General features: G+C 37.7%; 1 protein-coding gene across 2 annotated transcripts in view; it reads right to left on the reverse strand.

Annotated features, from left to right (window-relative positions):
- Window positions 1-681: 681 nt before the first annotated feature.
- Window positions 682-18,880, reverse strand: part of PLD1 (phospholipase D1) — a 212,311-nt gene continuing 194,112 nt past the window's right edge. For both annotated transcript variants that reach the window (XM_003256461.4, XM_012510814.2), the window contains exons 25-27: window positions 12,007-12,160; window positions 5,080-5,197; window positions 682-3,122 (exon numbers count right to left, since the gene is read on the reverse strand). In XM_003256461.4, the coding sequence (XP_003256509.1) occupies window positions 2,898-3,122; window positions 5,080-5,197; window positions 12,007-12,160 (497 nt within the window). In that variant the 3' untranslated portion in view covers window positions 682-2,897. The remainder of the gene's footprint in view (window positions 3,123-5,079; window positions 5,198-12,006; window positions 12,161-18,880) is intronic.

Below are 18,880 nucleotides of genomic sequence, written 5' to 3' on the forward strand. Positions count from 1 at the left end.
AATTATCTAATGACCAGCTCTACATGCCTCCCTGTGATGCTTTACAGGTGAGAATTAAAAACATCCCACTGAAGGGTGAGTCATGGGCTGGACACTAGATTCAGAACAAACGCCTGCACCAGACTTGCTATGCTAAGGCTATCCTCTGATGACTGAACGTGGCCAATCTGAATAGCTTTAATAGACCATGGCCACTTTCCATCATTCATTTTTTGTAATAGCAGAATTTTTCCCTCTTGAAAACAAAAATTATTACAGAAATTAGCAGGATGTCAGGTATATAGCATTTATAGGCATTTCAAAATAGTCACTTTGAAATGTTGCGCAGATTCATGATAGATTTTTAAGGCTTTGAATTATTTACATTTTAAAAGGTTTATCAGATATTGCAATGTTAAAGATAAATTATTTGAACTTCTAGTAGGTAGTAATGGTGTCAGAGAATGACAGGTAATTAAGTCATACAGTACATCTTGTGTCCACATTTCATGCAATTTTTGCAGAATGCTGTACTATGTAAACTGCTACTGCGAAAAAAAAAAAAAAGCAATTATTGCACTGAATTTTCCATAAAATCCCTCCAAGTAAATCTTATCACCTCTTTGCAGATGAGCATCTTGCCTTTGGGAAGATGCAATAGAAAAGGAACTTGCCATAGAAAGCAGTAGTAAGACTTCTTAGATGAGACTAAGATTTTCATTTCATTAGCTCTCTCCTTCACCTTGTTTATTAATTCTACAAGCATTTATTGACATCTCCTATGTGCCAAGCACTGGTCCAGGCTCTGGGGATACACTATGAACAAAATACACTGAAGTCCCTGCCCCATGGAGCTTACATTCTAGTAGGGGGAGACAGACAAACACATAAATACAAAATATCAGAGGGTTCAAAAACAGCTTAGAGGTATCTTGCCTGAATTCTGTTTACTGCATATCCTCATTCTTGGGCAATGATAAAGTGAAGAGAGAGGCCAACAATAGGCTGCAGCAATGTTGCTAGTCCCAGCTCTACCATCTACATATTGAGTGGATTTAAGTGAGTCCTCATCTGATGTGAGCCTCAGTTTCCTCATCTATAAAATGGGGAGAAATTGGATTAAATTACTTATAAGGGAAAGGGTCCTTTCAGGCTTTTTTCATGAGAGTAGGGTGCTGAAAATCAAGAGCCCGTTTGTTGACTCCTCTAAGGTTTAAAAAATATTTAAATATAAAATCTAAGAAATCCTTAGAGATCTCATACACTCAATACTTCAAATGCCAATCCGAACTTCTTTCATCAATAGCAAATTCTTATTTACAATGGCTATAGAATGAAGTCATTTTACCATCTTTAGCCATATGAAAAATAAGTTATTTACTTATAAAAAACATTCATTTTTATTATTGGTTACAAAATCTCACCTTATTTGTGAAATGTTCCCTAGCTATGAGATCCTGCCCTTGATGTGACGCTGTTTCTCTCTTCTGCTAACCCCTATCCCTGACTTTGTGTTCCTGTTTAATTTTTCCAACTGAAGTATTAGCTTTATGAAAACAGGGATTGGCTGCTTGCTTCTTTGAAGAACAACCCAAATGAGAGTCTGTCCAGGTAATCCATAGACATGTATAATCATTACACCTGCATTTTGTTTTACAGGTACAGGCCTTTTGGGAACCCACATTAGCTCTTTAGACTGTCAGAGTTGTTCTGCTTAGTAAAATTTAGTTTATCAAAGGGTACTCTAACATCAGAAAAGGAAAAACACGTTTCCAGACTAATTCACAAACTAGGGCATTGTAACTTTACTGAAAGCCCTGGTGAGAGGCGTTAATACATATTTAATAATACATATTTAATAATGTAAGTGAACTAGCACATATTTTATAATCAATTAATTTTTCTCAAAGAAGATAATGTAGCAGAAGAGCTGAATGTCAAACAAGGTTAGACTCATACTTACTAACTTGGTAGGAGTTACGATGCCTCTGATTCTCTTGAAAGACAAACTGTATTCACTGGTTTGATTTTGAAATGTACAGATCAAATTTCAATCAACCCAGCAGCTAAGGATGACAGGAAATTTTACAGGACTGGAAGGAATCATCTTCTCTTATCTGGATCTGATCCCCCTTGACACCTTGGGGGTTTCTGAAGGCTGTGTGCTCTCAGTTTTAGCTGGTTGTTATGTAATCAAATATCCCATGCATGTTTTTACATTTGATCAGGTGGGGCTAATCACAAGGACTCATGTTGTCAGTGCCTTTGGGAGCAAAATGAAATAAATCTCTGTCTCAATATTGGAATTTACCTACACAGTCTACTGTGTAGGCCTTGTTCATACAGTGACTGAAAAGGAATAATGACTACATCCTCATTTGGGTGAATGTTACTACTTCAGGACCAGATGAGCAGGGGCATCCCATGTAACCATGAAGAATCTTGAAGCAGCATTACAACACCTAATAATAAACAATTTCTCAAACAGTGCCTGTATGAACTGCAAGATGAGGGCAGGTCCAGATAGACATTGGCTGCATAAATGAAGATCAGAGAAGAATAAGGAGATTCAGACAACTTTTGGCAACCTAGATCACAGTTATAGGTAAATTCTTGTTACAAAGGAAATGGATTTTGGTATACGGAATTTGAATATGTGTATTACTCCACACAGTACATGCTACCAACAAGAATGCAGCCCCCTTTTTACAAGGTTAGGCAGAAGGAATTATAAAGCCTTGCTGATGTTCAGAGTCCTTACATCAGTATGGCTGCAGCCCTCCTCAGTCATTCCAAAAGGTCCTTGGGTTGGATACGAGAATGCATCGGGCCTGGCTTTGGCTATGACATCTCCAGGAAGTCACTGTGTGCAGTGTGGTCTTCAGGGTGGAAGTCCTTGAGTTGCCAATGAATATCTCTTAAGTCCAAACCTCCATGGGCACTATGGCCTCTTTGGTTCCAACAGAAGGCAGTAGGCTTTCTTCAGACAAGAAATAAAAGGGGAATTGCACCAAAAATCCACGGATCTTCTTCAGTTCCTCCTCAGCTCGAATGGGATCTTCCTTAGCTAATATGGGCTTGTTTATAAAGTCTCTCAGCTGAATTAAATTGTGTACTTCATCATTGGGAAGGCACCGGAACACCTGATTAGAACATAAATAGAAAAATGAGTGAGAAGTTTAAAAGCGAGCACATGCCCTTTATGGAAAGTAATTATTCCAACAGAGAAGACCTCTGTTGTATGAAACATATTATTAGTCTTATGTTACAGCACAGACCTGATTTAAGAGTTGGTTATCTTATGTGCTACAAGTAAATAAATCTGCTTTCATTTAAAAAATCATGGCTAGTGGCAAGAAATTACACTAATGTTACCCCACATTAAGGTTAATTTTTTTTTGGATAATAATCATCCCTGAATTTCAGTGGAGCTTCTGGTCTGAGAGGAATATTGCATATTATATTTTCCCTAACTTTTCTTGAAAGAGGTTCATATCTGTACCTTTACATAGCATTATTAATTGTTAATATGTAACACTTACTTTGCCGGTTGAAAATGAGTTTTGGATATCATAACACTTCACCCCTGAATACTTCTGCATGTATTTCTTAAGAATAAGGACATGTGCCTATATAATCACAATACTATTCTCACACCTAAGAAAATTGATTATATAATGTCATTTAAGTTATGCTTCATATTCAGATTTATCCTGTTATCCCCAAAATGTCTTTTATAGATGTTTTCCCCCAAATCCAGGACCCAAATAAGGCTGTGCACTGCATTTGTAAAATTACATTTTAATGACTCTATGCACATGACCTATTTGACCATGGCCTTCGGTCCTCAGGATGAAATAAGGTTATACAGGGGCCAGGTGCAATGGGTCATGCCTGTAATCCTAGCACTTTGAGAGGACAAGGCAGGTGGATCACTTGAGGCCAGGAGTTCAAGACCAGCCTATATAATAATACAAAAATTAGCTGGGTGTGGTGGTGGGCACCTGCAGGCCCAGCTACTCGGGAGGCTGAGGCAGGAGAATCACTTGAACCCAGGAGGCAGAGATTGCAGTGAGCCGAGGTCATGCCACTGCACTCCAGCCTGGGCAACAGAGCGAGACTCCATGTCAATTAAAAAAAAAAAAGGAAAGAAAGAAAAGAAACAAGGTTATACAGATAGTAGACATGTTTCATTAAGAATAATAAGTCTCTCTGCTGGAAGGGGGTCTAAGAGAAAATTGCCTATTTTTCCTAATTTTTTTTTTTAAAGAGGTTCACATCTGTACCTGGAAGTCATGAAGAAGAACACAGACTTATCCAACTTCTCACAGATGGTCAACTAGTCTGGGCTAGAACACAGCTTGAATATTTTTCCCTGATGGGCAACTAGCTACTTTTTGAAGTAACCTGTTCCACTGTTACACAACTCTTAACTCTTTTACATTCTTTATAATAGCCAAAGGATAGACTTCACAGGCAATGCATTTGGTATGCATCAAATGGAGCTGGTTTTAAAACACCTTTCTAAAACTAGAGCTGTCCAACAAATGACAGGTCTTGTTATTAACAAGCTTCATCATATGGATGAATACTGTTTACTATACACTATGTGCTAAAAACATTCACTAGACTACTCTTTGTCCTCATAACTACCCTTGTGAATATTCCTCCCAATTTATAGGAGGGGAAAAAGAGACTCAGAAAGTTAAGTCACTATACACAAGGTTATAACACCAGCAACTGGGTGAGCTAGGCTGGACTCAGCTGTGGCTTGTTTTTTTATGCCATCTGCCCCTCTTTTTGTCACTAGACATGTACAAAGCCTGGGTAACCAGGTGCTAAGGATGCTGCTGATGGGATTCCTGCATCACAGGAGAGACTGGAATGCTGCTAAAGCCTCTTCTAAACCAAAATCCATGATGCTTTTTGCCTTTTGTTTTTCAGGGTCCACAAAGAGGTATTTTATTACAACCTGGAAATGTATTAGTTTTTTTATGTTTATTAAGAATACCCTGTACCAATAATATGCAGAAATAACAATATGCTTTTTGTGATGAGATTCAGTGAAAAGAAAGGGGGGGCGGAATACGTGAACTTCACCTTGTCATAAATTGTAGCATTTCGAGCCGCAGTTGAAACCCACACCTCCTTGAAGAATTTGTCACTCACTGGATCCTGAATGTCCTCACCTGGGTCATCAAGATAGCCAAGCACCACCCTGAAATACAAGTGACCTCCACATTGAGTAACTGAGATAAAGCAGTTTGTTGCAGGATATATGTCTATTATACCTATCTCTACATATGCAAATATATATATATGCAAATTATTTGAGAGACCATGACTTAGCTACTCTCATATCCTCAGAGTGCCTGACATAAAAGAAACTATTGTCTGAATTGACCATACATATACAGGGGACTAGACATAACAAAAAATTCTAAAAAAACAAGTTTTAGAAGTGATATTTGAAAATTATAATAATCCTTGTACTTAGAGAAGGCTTTAGGATTAAAAAGCACTTCTACCTTAATCCTGTGTGGTAGATGGGACAGATGATTCTCATTCTGTAGATAGGGAACTCAAGTCTTGAGGCACACTAGTAATGGAGTTAGAACTCAAACTGAGGGCAAAGCCCTTTTCCCACATACTTAATAGGCTGAAATAATACCAAGAAGACCTGTGCTATCTGGAAAGAGCAATAGAAAAATTGGCCTTGTAAGGGCTTTGGCTTTTATATTAGGTGAAATGGAGGGTGTAGACATCAGTGCAGAGGAGTGACAGAATCTGACTTACATATTAAAACATGGCTGCTGTATTGAGAACACACTCTGGGGGGCAAGGGTTGAAACAGGGAGCCCATTTAGGAGCTACTCCCATAATCCAGGTGAGATACGATGGTGGCTTGGGCCTGGGTGGCAGTGGAGATGAAGATAGAGCCAACAGGTTTTACTGATAGAGTGAATGTAGGGTGTGTCAAAAAGTGAGGCATCAAAGATGACTGCAAGGTTTTTGTCTTGAGCAACTATAATAATGTACTGCTGTAGTCGCCTTTAGCTGAGATAGGGAATTCTGTGGGTAGAGCTGGTTTGTGGGAGATCAGGAATTTGATTTTGAGCCTGTTGAGACATCTATTAAAGATGCAAGTGGCAGTGCTGAGTAGGCAGTAGATAAATGGAACTGGGGTTGGGGAGAGAAGGCTTGTTTAGAGATGTAAATCTGAGAATTGTCCTCATGCACATGCTCATAGGCTGTATGTTTTTTTGAGTTCACCAAATAAGTGAGTATAGACAGAGAAGAGGACTGGGTGTACATCAACAGTAAGGGAGAGGAGGAGGAACCAGCAAGGCTGGAGAAAAGCCAGAGGATGTGGAATCCTGAAACCACACAAGGAAGTATGTCAAGGAGAACTGTCCAATTCAGATAAGAGTTGACCACCGGCGTTAACAACTGGACATCATTATATTGTTACCCTCTTTGTATTTAAATAAATGTAGATTTGCATCATCATTTTAATGGCTGCAGAGTTTCCTATCATGTGAAATTTACTGAACCAATTATTTCATTACGGACTTTTGGGTAATTTCCAATTTTTCATTATTATAAACAGTGTTACAATGAACATAGTTTATTCATCACATGTGATTTTGTACATTTCTGTGATTATTAGAAGAAATTTTAGAATTAGAATTCCTGGGTCAGAGAACATGCAAATTACTGCAAGAAAGGCTGTACCAAAACATACACTGTTAAGTATGCATATTTTCCCAGTTTTCTCCAACATTATCACCTCCTGAAAAAGTTCAATTCTGTGGATATTAAACGACACTCAGTTTTAGTCTGCACTTTTTCCACTATATAAAAATTTCTTTTCAAATGGATCTGGCACCATAGGCTTTCTAGGATTCTTGACTTTTATAACCTCAACGTTCTGTTTCCACTTCAAATAATGCCTCCTTCAGACTACATGAGAATAACTTTAAAAAAAAATATTTAAGAGATGTTTGCACATAGACATTGACTGCTAATTGAGACCCAAAGCAAAATTTTACTGCATCAAATGTGAATGACAGTACAAATGATGACAGTAAGTCAATTATTATACCTTTGATTTGGGCCAGATTTAAGAAGCTGAAAATTGAGCAGAAAGAGTTTTTCTGTGACTCTGCTTTTAAATTAGAGCGAGAGAGAAGCCAGTGTGTCCACCAAACTATCAGGTAAGGGCTTGTTTGTAGAAAAAGTATTTAAATAAGTCTAAAATAGGCAATGTATTATTTTGCCTGTCAGTATTTTAACTAGAAGAAATTTATTTTAAATGCAGAGAAAATAATATGAAGTACTCTGGGTGTTCTTTTGAGGACTAAAGTTTGAGAGAAAACTAGTTTAATTTTATGTTGATGTATTTAATGAAAATTATTTAATATTTGCTTATTCATCAAAAAAAGTGGGACAGTAGGAAAACCACAAAAAATTATTTCTGTTCTTTCCGTTCCTCATATCTATCACTTTAAATGATTCTGAGTCCTAATTGTGTGGACAATGGTTTCTCTTGAGTGATGGTTATATCTGCAAAGTTTGGATAATTTTCTAGGACTTGAACTGTTCAGCTTATAGCTGTGAAATTTAGTGCATGTTTGATTCTGTCTCTATTTCGAATTGATTTCACATTGAAATATGTCTCTCTATTTCTATTTTAAAATAGGCCAGATGGAAAATGGAGTGAAACTGCATTTTTTTAAGTGAAAAAAAAAATGGTTGTAGTCTAGGCCACAATATTTATCTTTGGGAATGTTTCCTAATAAAAAGAGGCTAAAATTGACACAATGTTTTTGTGGTACTTTTAAACACATTATCTGTGTTTGCCATTGGGGCAAAGTGAAAATAATTGTTTAAGAACAACTGCCTCTTTAACACAATTTGAAAAATGCAAAGAAAAAGAAAGCACCTAGAAACAAAGTTAGCACAAGTATAGGATCAGCATTAAAAAAATGAATTTATTTACTGTAGAATAATCTTCCTCCCCACCAATAATAAAAACCCAAAGCTTTATTGAAGAACAATACAATATTCATATAAATTGAAGCCCATACCTTGTTCTTCAACAAGATGACTCAATATTATAAAGGTGTCAATTCTTTTTATTCATCTATAAATCTGCTATAATTCCAATTTTATAAAACTAATAAGAATTTGAGAGAACTTGAGTAAACAATTCTAAAGTCCATGTGGAAGAATTAACATTTATGAATAACCAAGATTATTTTGAAAAAGAATACTAATTTGAAGAAGTGGTATGGCAAAAAGTGGTCTTAAAATGCACAGCCACAATAATTATGGTATCACACTGGCATGCAAGTAAACAGACTTTCTATATGGCATAACAGAGAGACTAGCGAGAAGCTGGAATAGATAGCGATTCAGTGTATCTTAAAGGTGGTCTGCGGATAAGAGAGGCAAAGAGTCCTACTGTGTATCATAAGGTTCCAGATCAGCTAGTTAATTGAGAAAAAAAGTCAGGACCCAACCTCACTTCTTACACTAAAATACACTGCAGATGTTCATTGTAAAAAGTAAAATCAAACAAGCACCAAGAGAAGATAAAGTAAATGTTTAATCTTAGGCTGACGAAGCTATTCTAAGCATATAGAAAAAGGCAGGTGGGAAAAAAAAAAAGAAAAAAACAGATTGATTTGATTAATAAGAATTGAAAAATTTCCCCCAAATACTCCAAAGATGACTAAAAGTCAACAGGCAAACCAAATTTGCAACACATATGACAAAGGAATAAGCATCCTACACATATTTAAAATACTTATAAATCATTAAAAGAAAGTTAAACAACAACCCCATTAAAAAGTGGGGAAAGACAATGAAAAGACATTTTTGAAAAGAAGACATAAAAGCAGCCAACAAACATAAAAAAATGCTGAACATCATTAATTATCAGATAAGTACAAATTAAAACCACAACAAGATACCATTTCACACCTATCAGAATGACTATTATTAAAAAGTTAAAAAACAACAGATGTTGGTGAGGATGTGGAGAAAAGGGAACACATACACAGTGTTGGTGATAATATAAATTAGTATAACCTCTATGGGAGACAGTATGGAGATTTCTCAAAGAGCTAAATATAGAACTATCATTCAATACAGCAATCCCACAGCTGGGTTCCTACCCAAGGTGTCATAAAAATGACACCTGTACTTGTATGTTTATCACAGCACTATTCACAATAGCACAGTGTTGGAATCAACCTAAGCGTCCTTGAGCAGACAATTCGATAAACACACCACACACACACACACCACAGAAGACTACTCAGCCATAAATAAGAATGAAATCATGTATTTTGTAGCAACATGCATGGAGTTGGAAGCCATTATCCTAAATGTAATGACAGAAAGTCAAATACTGCGTGTTCTCACTTATAAACAGTACATACACGTGGATGTACAGAGTGGAATAACTGGCTTTGGAGACTCCGAAAGGTAGGAGGGTAGGAGGTGGAGTGAAGGATGAGAAACCACCTAATGGGTACAATGTACACTATTTGGGTGATAGTTACACTAAAAGCCCAGACTTCACCCCTACACAATATATCCATGTAACAAAACTGCACCTGTACTCCTTAATCGTATAAAAATAATAAAAAAAGAAAGGTAAACCTTCCAGCATAATGGGCAAAGGACACAAATAAGCTAGGCAATCTATGAAAAAAAATTATACATGGCTAATAAACACATTTTTAACTCTAAAAATGTGAATTAAAACAGTGAAATTCCATGTGAAATCTAACAAATTGGTGAAGATTAAATAAATTCAGTCAAGATAGAAGGAATAAGCCCTCTAAAATATTGCTAGTCATATAATAAGAAGAGATCAAAGGAGACAATTAAGAAGGTCAACAAGAAGGTATCTACAAACATACCCATTTTTTTATATCAGCAAAAGTATCTGCCAAACAATGAGGGATTCGTTAAAGGAATTATGGCATACACATACAATAAAACATAATGCAGCCATTAACGTATTATAGAAGAATACTCGATGACACAGACAATGTGTGTAACATTGTTTAAATAATAAAAAACATGTAGGCTTGCAAAATTCGAATTTTGTTTTAAAAAAGGAATACGGTATATTAATAGCTATGTATAGAAAAAAGTGGAATGACATATATCAAATGTTAAAACTGTTATCACAAGGTGATAGTATTACAGATGAATTTAATTTTCTTACTGGTTTTCTGTATTTGCCAAATTTGTACATAAAAATGTGCTGTAATCAAAAACCTCTACCTTCTATAATTATTATACATTTAAAAAGTTATAAAGAAACTCATGACTTTAAAGAGAATTCTTAAGTTCTCATGGAACTGAAAAGATATAACATACATTTCAGTTTACAAAAAGAAGTATTTGTCTTTTACATATGCCGCAGTAGGCAATCAATGGGTTAATTAGCAGAGTACCAATTTTTAAATTCTCCTCTGCTAAACAAAACAAATAACGATTAGAAGCTAATTGAATTATCAATGGTTTGAAAATATTCTTACTGGCAAAACAAGTAGTAACAAAGGCAATAAATACAGCAATAAAAGTTCTTAGAAGGTATTGACAAACAGATTTGAGGGATGGATTTTTTGAGCTACTTAGAGAGAGGAGAATGTCTCTACAACTGAGGCTTATGTTGGTCTTGGAAGCCAAAGTCTTCTGGTAGGAATGAGGGAAGTGGCCTCTGCCTTTGCAGGGAGTTAAGTGCTCACTAAGTGCCCATCTGCAAGTGAGCCAGTTTCCAAAAGGGACCATTAACACAAAGAAAACAACAGGCTGCGGTGCAGTGCCCTTCCCGAAAGAGCATAAAGCACTGACCTAAACTATATCGGGGCCACCTGCTGCATCCCACTACAGAGGCCGCACCGAAATTGCATCATGGCAAATATAGTTCTAGAATCATAAAACTGTGGACTTCCTACAAAGGCCTAGAGCTGGGAGAGCAGTCAGGGTGTTCCACGGCCAGTGGGGAAATGAGTGTCTGCAGGGAGCAAGGGAAACAGTGAAAGGAGACGAGATTATATTACTTGTTTCTTGTGAGATAAGAAGCCACTGGACAGTAGTGAGCAGAGAAGCAACATGATCTAGAAGGTTCTAGAGGGACCACTCTGTTGAGAAGAGACAACAGGGGACGCAGTTACAGCACAGCCCTAGAAAGTTCTAAATAACACTTTATTGAATGGACTTATTTAGGATCACACAGCCTAAACGAGTCCAGCTTCCTAGCCCAGTATTCTCTCTGCTTCACCACAGATTAGTTTAAAATTTGCATCTTCTTGCCAAAGATCAGGGATCTTCGACACCTGGAGTCATTTTAGACCTAAAAACAGAAGTTCCCACACTTAAATTTTACACCAGCAGTCACTGGCATACCCCTTCAATAATTTTTATTATATCCTTGTATTACTGGAATTAATTTGATTTTAAAAACTTAAATGGAGGCTGGAGGGTTTGACCTGGTCTAGTCCTAAATCAGTTAAGGACTAGTATTTAATTGGCTCATGTCTGTAATCCCAGTGCTTTGAGAGGCCAAGGCAGGAGGATCGCTTAAAGCCAGGAGTTTGAGACCAGCCTGGGCAGCACAGCGAGACACGGTATCTACAAAAAATTTTTAAAAATTAGCTGGATGTGGTGATGCGGGCCTGTAGTCCCAGCTACTTGGAATGCTGAGGCACGAGGATTGCTTGAGCCTAGGAATTCAAGGATGCAATGAGCTGTAACTGCACCACTGCAGTTTTTCTACTGCACGTGATAGTAATAAAAAGCTATTAAAATAAAAAATATTCACGTACCACCTAAAGTCATTTCGCGTACTACTGGTGATACATATCCTATATTCTGGGACACACTGTTTTAGACGAAGAAGAAACAAGGATGACCCGTGTGCTCAGGGCCAGAGTTCAGGGCTGGGTCCCAGTGACTGCTGCAGTGGAAATGCATCAGAGAGACACACTTTGGCGGACTAACCTAAAGCACTGTAGCCGAAGTCCTTGGGCAAACCGGCCAGCCTGGTACTCTTCTCCATCCATTAATGAAGGAACAGTCTCTGTATCTTGCACAATGACAGCCATTTCACTGTCACGCTTTCCCAGCATGCTGCGGTCATTTATGTTGGCAGAGCCTGTAAGGAGAAACAGTGAAGCTGAACGACCTTCCTGTTGGGGCAGACACTGTTGGTTGCCCTCCCCATTCCATTCGTCATTGCTAACAAAACCGTAATTTTGTCCAGGTTATCGAGGGAAGATGTGCTTTTAAGGAGGTGGGGCCCTCCCTAACCCAGTGGTGAATCTTAATCAATCTAAGCCAGCCATGGTAATTTCATTATTTTTATTAGTGACTGGTTTAGAAATGGGCTCTTGACATGGTGCTAGCCAATGTGACATGAAGGAAAGCTTCTGAGAAAGAGTTTCCCCTTTGTATAAACACACAAAAAATGGATTCTGTCTCTTCCATCCTTTGGATATTTTGGCTTGAATGGTTGGAAGAAGACATGATTCCAGGAGCTGCTGCAGCCATTTTACAACCACTAGAGAACAAACAAAAAAGCTTAAAAAAAAATGCTAAGTAGAAAAAAGAGCCACGCATGGTGGCTCATGTCTGTAATCCCAGCGCTTTGAGAGGACAAGGCAGGAGGATCGCTTAAAGCCAGGAGTTTGAGACCAGCCTGGACAACATAGCTAGACGTGGTCTCTACAAAAAGTTTTTAAAAATTAGCTGAGTGTGGTGACGCATGCCTGTAGTCCCAGCTGCTCGGAATGCTGAGGCAGGAGGATTGCTTGAGCCTAGGAATTCAAGGCTGCAGTGGGCTGTAACTGCACCACTGCACTTCAGCCTGGGCAAAAGGGCAAGACTTCATCTCTAAACAAAACATAAAAATAAAAATTAAAAAAGAAGAAAGATTCTGGGTCTTTAAGTCATTGAATTAGCTAACCTTTGAATATTCTTACCTTCTGTCATGTGAAATAATATATTTTCCACATTGTTCCTTATTGTTTCACACACTTCTAGTTGAGTTTTCTACCTTGTGGCACAAAAGATTCTAACTGATACAATCATCAAGCACTTGAAAAAAGGCATGCCTACCAGTTCCATCAGTAGGAAAGATGGCTTTGCTTTTGGAGTTAAGAATCAGGCTCTCTGTAGGCTTTAACCCATAGTCACATAACTGTGAATGTCAAAATTCAAGAGTACCTTCCTAATTAATAGAGTATAATCTCAAATACAGATTGTCATTTGTGGCTTTGGGCTTTCTGCTTTCTTGCCTCCCTCACTTGTGTAGCATGCCAATAGCTTCTGTATCAACTTTCCTCCATTCTATTTTTAAATTATTAATTCTCTTTATTAGCTCAATACCTTGTTCATTCAAGGAATCCATTTTATTTTTAAATCCAAATGAGCTGAGAATGTTGACTTTCACAAGTGAAAGGCAAATATTTTGCTATTAGTTCAACCTGTGCTTTCTGCAGTCCTCTGCTGTGTATTCAGGAACCTCATCACGTTTTTTTGCATTAATCTCTGCAGATTCACGCATTTGAATCCTTGAGGTATCCTGCAAACTACAGAAAGGGTCTGACTGACTCTTCTTGTTCCTCTTGCTCTAGCTGCAACAACTCCACTGCTTCTTCAGACGTGGAGCAGAAGGCTCAGGTCGAAGAGGCATCCTGGCGGCCCTCTGACTGGAGAAGCCAGGGCTGTAAGGTGACAGCAGCCCTGCCAGAGCTCAAATGGTGAGATGAATGAGAAAAGCTGCCCTTTCCTGAAGAGACTTTACTGCCTTTTGCCAGAATATTGTCATGTAGTTAATATATAAATCTATGATGACTATGGATGTGAGTGCTGCCCCATGGTGGCCCTGGGTAACAGATAAAGGATTGAGCACCCTACAGAAATGTGAGAATGCTACTGGAGTGCTGCTGAAAAGTTGGAACCTTTGAAACACTTTGTTAGCAACAAATCATCCTTTATACATATACTTACATCGTGGTTATGCTATAAAATTTGTAGCTATATCTTTGAGCTTGACAGTTGGCCCAACATTAATTTGGGCAATTCACTTAATCTTTCTCAGCTTTAATATAATCTTTCATAAATTGAGATAATAATATAGACCTTGTAGGGATGTTGTGGGAATTAAGTAAGACCATGTGAAAGCACTTAATGATTTACAAGCTGCTCTACAAATGTTAATTATTACTGGCATTATTATCAGATCCTTGTTAACTCTATAACATCTGCACCGGAGAACGCTGCCATAGGAACTGACCATTTGATGAAATGTAGCATTTGTTTAAAGAAGCCTCCTCTCTGGCTTAATCACCCCATGTGTGAACTGTAGGAGCTCAAAGACTGAGGTTCCCATAGTGCTACTTTAGGACTTTTACTGTGCCCCTGGAGCCAGCAGAGGCCGCTGTCAGGCAGGGGCTGCTGGATTGAACTGACATCACTGTTTTGTTCAGGGTCAGGAGAACCCAGGATGTAAGCCAGCCTGGAGAGCCCCCTCCACACACACACTCTCCCACGCACCCCCATTCCTCTCCCACCACGGTGGGCCCCGACACTCCCGAGGTGAGGAATACATTCCCAGCGTTCTGAGCTGGAATTATTAGACAGAGGGTGTGGTTCTTATATTTTAAGGGCCAACATGGAGTTACCCAGATAACTGACTCTCCATCACATTAAATAAGTGTGTTGGCTACTATTTAATAGGCATGTGAAGACAGAAATGAGAAAATTTTAGATGAATGAATAAATTAGATATAATAAGATATGATGGATGTAAATGCTCCCTCCATTCATTCCTGTATTCTGAAAATCAAATTCAGAACAACAGATATAGTATTACCCTATTTTTATATAACATATGAGGAAGAAGAAAGAACAAGAGATCTAGAAAGATACACACTGAACTGTTAACAATAGTAGGTGCTTTTCAGTGAAGAGAGTGAAGAAAATAAGGGGAATTGTGATCTTTTACTCTATAAACATCCTAGTTGTTTATATGACCTATTCTGAGTCTGCTATTAGAAAACATTCTAAAAATTGTGAAATATGGCAAAATACAAAAGGCTATATGAAAACATGTGTGTAAAACTTAGCAATAATAAAATAGTCATCACTGAATTTATTACCCAGGCCAAAAACAATATTACCACATTCTAGAAGGCTTTGTGCACCTTCCTATGCATATCCTTCCCTCCCCAAGAGGAAGACTTGATGTTTAACTTTGTGTTCATCATGCTCTGAATGTTTTCCTAAACAACAAAAAAAGAGTTTACTTCTGACTTGTTTTTAATTTACATAAGTGGAATCATATAGCAGATAGTCCTTTGAGATTTGCTTCTTTCATTCAGTCTTATGTCTTTGAGATTTATCTGTACATAATTGTAATGCATTTCTTTTCCTTGAATGAACACACTAGGGATTTCTTTATTTATTCTGCTATTGATGGATGTTTGAGTTGCTTCCAGAGTTTTGCTGTGATGCACAATTCTGCTCTACGTAGTTGTGTATTTGTTTCTTGGTATAGACATGTGTGAGTTTCCTAGGCTCTGTATGTAGGCGTGGGTTGCTAAGCTACAGGGTGTGTGACTTTACTAGGTAACACCAGAACATTTTCCAACTTACACGCCCAACAGCAGTGGAGGGGAGTCTGTATTGCTCCACAGCCATGCCAATACTTAGATTGCCCAACTTTTAAATGTTTGCCAGTCTGGTATTTTTAAAAACTCTTATTTGTCTCATGTTAATGAGAAGGAACATTTTTTCATATGCTTATGAGGCTTGGGTATGTTCTTTTTGGTGAAGTTCCTATACAATTTCTTTGCCCATTTTTCTTTGGACATTTGTTTTTTCTTATTGATTGATAGGAGTTCTTTATGTGTTCTGTATATTAAATAGGTTGCAAATATCTTATTTCAGTTTGTGGTTTATCTTTTTATTCTCTTTACAGTACCTTTTAATGAAGAAATTTCTGAATTTTAATGCAGTTGGATTTATCCTTCCTTTCCTTTGTGGTTTGTGCTTATTTTGTATGTCTCACTTAGAAATTGTGAATCCTTGTGTGGTATGCAGAATAGCAGCTCTCCAAAACGTCCATGTTCAAATCTCCAAAAACTGTGAATATATGTTCAATGGCAAAGGGGAACTAAGGCCGTATATGGAATTAGGGTTGCTAATCAGCTGACTTTAAAAATAGAGTGAGTAGCCTGGATTATGCAGGTGGACCCAATACAATCACAAGATCTGTAAAAGTGAAAGGGAGTCAGACTGAGTTATGATTACAGAAGAATGGGTTGAGACTTTCGGGGATTTTCAGAGATAGAATGTTGCTGACTTTAAAGGTGGAAGAAGGGGCTGTGAGCCAGGGAATGCAGGCAGCCTCTAGAAGCAAGGAAATGGACTCTCCCTAATGGCCTCTAAAAGAATGCAACAGCCCTGCTCACACTCTGATTTGAGTCCTGTGGGACTCACGCTGAATTTCTAACCTACTGAAGTGTCAGATAATAAATTTGTGTTGTTTTAAGCTACTAAGTTTGTGGTCATTTGTTACAGCAGTAATGGGAAACGAACGCACCAACTCTACCCTGTTTTAGTTTGTTTTAAAGGAAAACTGGTTCTTCTATTGAGCACACTGGGCTACTCTGCCTTTTCTGCCTACTTGTATTTCATTTGCCTCCAGGTCAGAAGTTCTCAGCTCTGACCACACATGAGCATTACATAGGAAGGCTAATAAGGAAGCTTTTTAAAAAATACTGATGCCAAAAACAAAAACAAAAAAACCCAAATGCCTGGCCGCAAACCAGACCAACTAGATCATAATTTCTAGAAATAAGAACCAGGCATTGGTATACCACTCCATCCCTGTATCCATCATTAATTCATATTTTTGTTTTGATCCATTTAAAAGTAGCTTGCAGACATGAGGAAATATCCCCCTCTTTACTGGGGCAGCCCTTCAACTCCAGCCTCTCATCTGCCACAGTGAAGCCTGCTCTTTAAATCCTGAGACTCATGACCTCGACTTAGTTTCTCCTCCTACCCACACTTGTTGATTGCCCCTGAACCTTCTTGTTCCGGTTTGGCAACGTCCATCCTAGTGTTTCTGCTCTCATATGGAAGGAGTAGCTGCCTCTCCTCCAGCCAGTGATCTCTGGGAGGGCAGTGGCACTGTTTTACTCACATTTCGCATCTCTCTATTGTGCTTTGCAGTGGGTTAGTGAACATTAAAAACAACCGTTTCACTTAGTCATCAGGATAGGCTTAAAATCTACTTGAAGGGGAGCCTGGCTTTGTTTTGGAAACCAAATAAATGTGTGTCTGGTTAAAGGCTAAAATTAAGATGGGTAAGAAAACTGGATTTGGTCACAGATTTCATGACCAGCAGGGTTACCCAGGGCCACAGGCAATTAAAGCTATGCACAAAAGAGATCTTCAGTGTGAGAAAACAAATATTTCCTCATGAGGAGTAAAATGAAGATAAACGGTCATTTTTCATATGTCAGCTATTCAATCATTCTGGCATAAGTTTGCCATGGAAGAAAAGTTAATCATACATTACTTAAACCTCCTTTAAATGTTTAAATACTTGCTTAACACCTGTAAAATATTCTCAACCTAACTTCTCAAACTCCTCTCTGAGAATTTTACACACTGTTTTCTGTGTTAGGAACTTAAATAGGGTGAATGTGTTAGAACAGTAACAATAAATCTGCTTATTCTTGTTTCCACCGAGATAAAAAGAACAAAAGAAACTCTGGATTTTTTCCTTGGGAGAAATTGATTCTCTAAGGCACTCGGGGAAGGAAAAAAGGAATCCAGCCTCCAAGAACCAGCAAGTAAGACTTCTTTAGATTCCCAGGGCCACATCCTCAGTTTCAAGAGAATGCATAAGAATTGTGTGCAAAATTGATCAAGTATTGCCAAACAAAATAAATTGGAGTCTTTGAGTGTTTAGAGACTTTTCCAGAAAATAAGTCAATTAAAAACCTCAACAAACTTATTTAACTATTAGCTCTGTTACCGAAAACTAATTTGTATTTATACTTCATGTAAAGTAAACGAGGCTGAAAGTCAAAATGACCTTTCAAAAAAATATTTACATCTGTCAGTTTTTACTTCAAGGCTTCTGAAATCTTGGTGAAGAAATATGTGGCTTTGTTTATTTTTCCATTTCAGCAAACATCAATAGTTTTTATTTCTTACTGTCATTGTCAAATTTAATTCCAAAGTATTCTGAGGTTTGCTTTTGAAGAGCAAGTCAGAGTAGCTCAGGAGAAATAAATGAAATCTTGTGTATTAGGGCAAGTGGGGGAATAAATAAACTCCTACAGAGCTTTTATCCCTATAGGCCAGGAAATAAAAAAACAATATTTTTTAAATGTGCTATACAAATATTAAAAGTGTGTATGTGCGTGCGTGTGTGTGTGTGTGTGTGTGTATCTCACCATACTGTGGTTTACACAGTTTCTGGCTATAGACGAGGAGATAAAAGAACAGTATTATTTTAATATGCTATACAAATATTACAAGTGTGTGTGCGTGTGTGTGTGTGGTGTGTGTATGTATCTCACCACACTGTGGTTGACATAGTTTCTGGCCTCAGAACTATGTTTCTTTTCTATTCAAATCATGTTCCAGATAAGACAGTCTTATTCCTCTCAGATATGAGATATGTTTTCTTTTCTCAGTGGAGAATAGAAAGCATATTTATTGTCCAAAATTTTCAAAATACTCCATGACATTTAGTTTCTTGAATAATAGGAAAGTATCTTATTATAGCTGATAAACTACATTTTATTTGAAACAGATGAGCAGAATTCCCATTAGTAGGACACATCATCTC

Source organism: Nomascus leucogenys, chromosome 11, assembly GCF_006542625.1.
Source record: "Nomascus leucogenys isolate Asia chromosome 11, Asia_NLE_v1, whole genome shotgun sequence".
NCBI classification, from domain to species: domain Eukaryota; kingdom Metazoa; phylum Chordata; class Mammalia; order Primates; family Hylobatidae; genus Nomascus; species Nomascus leucogenys.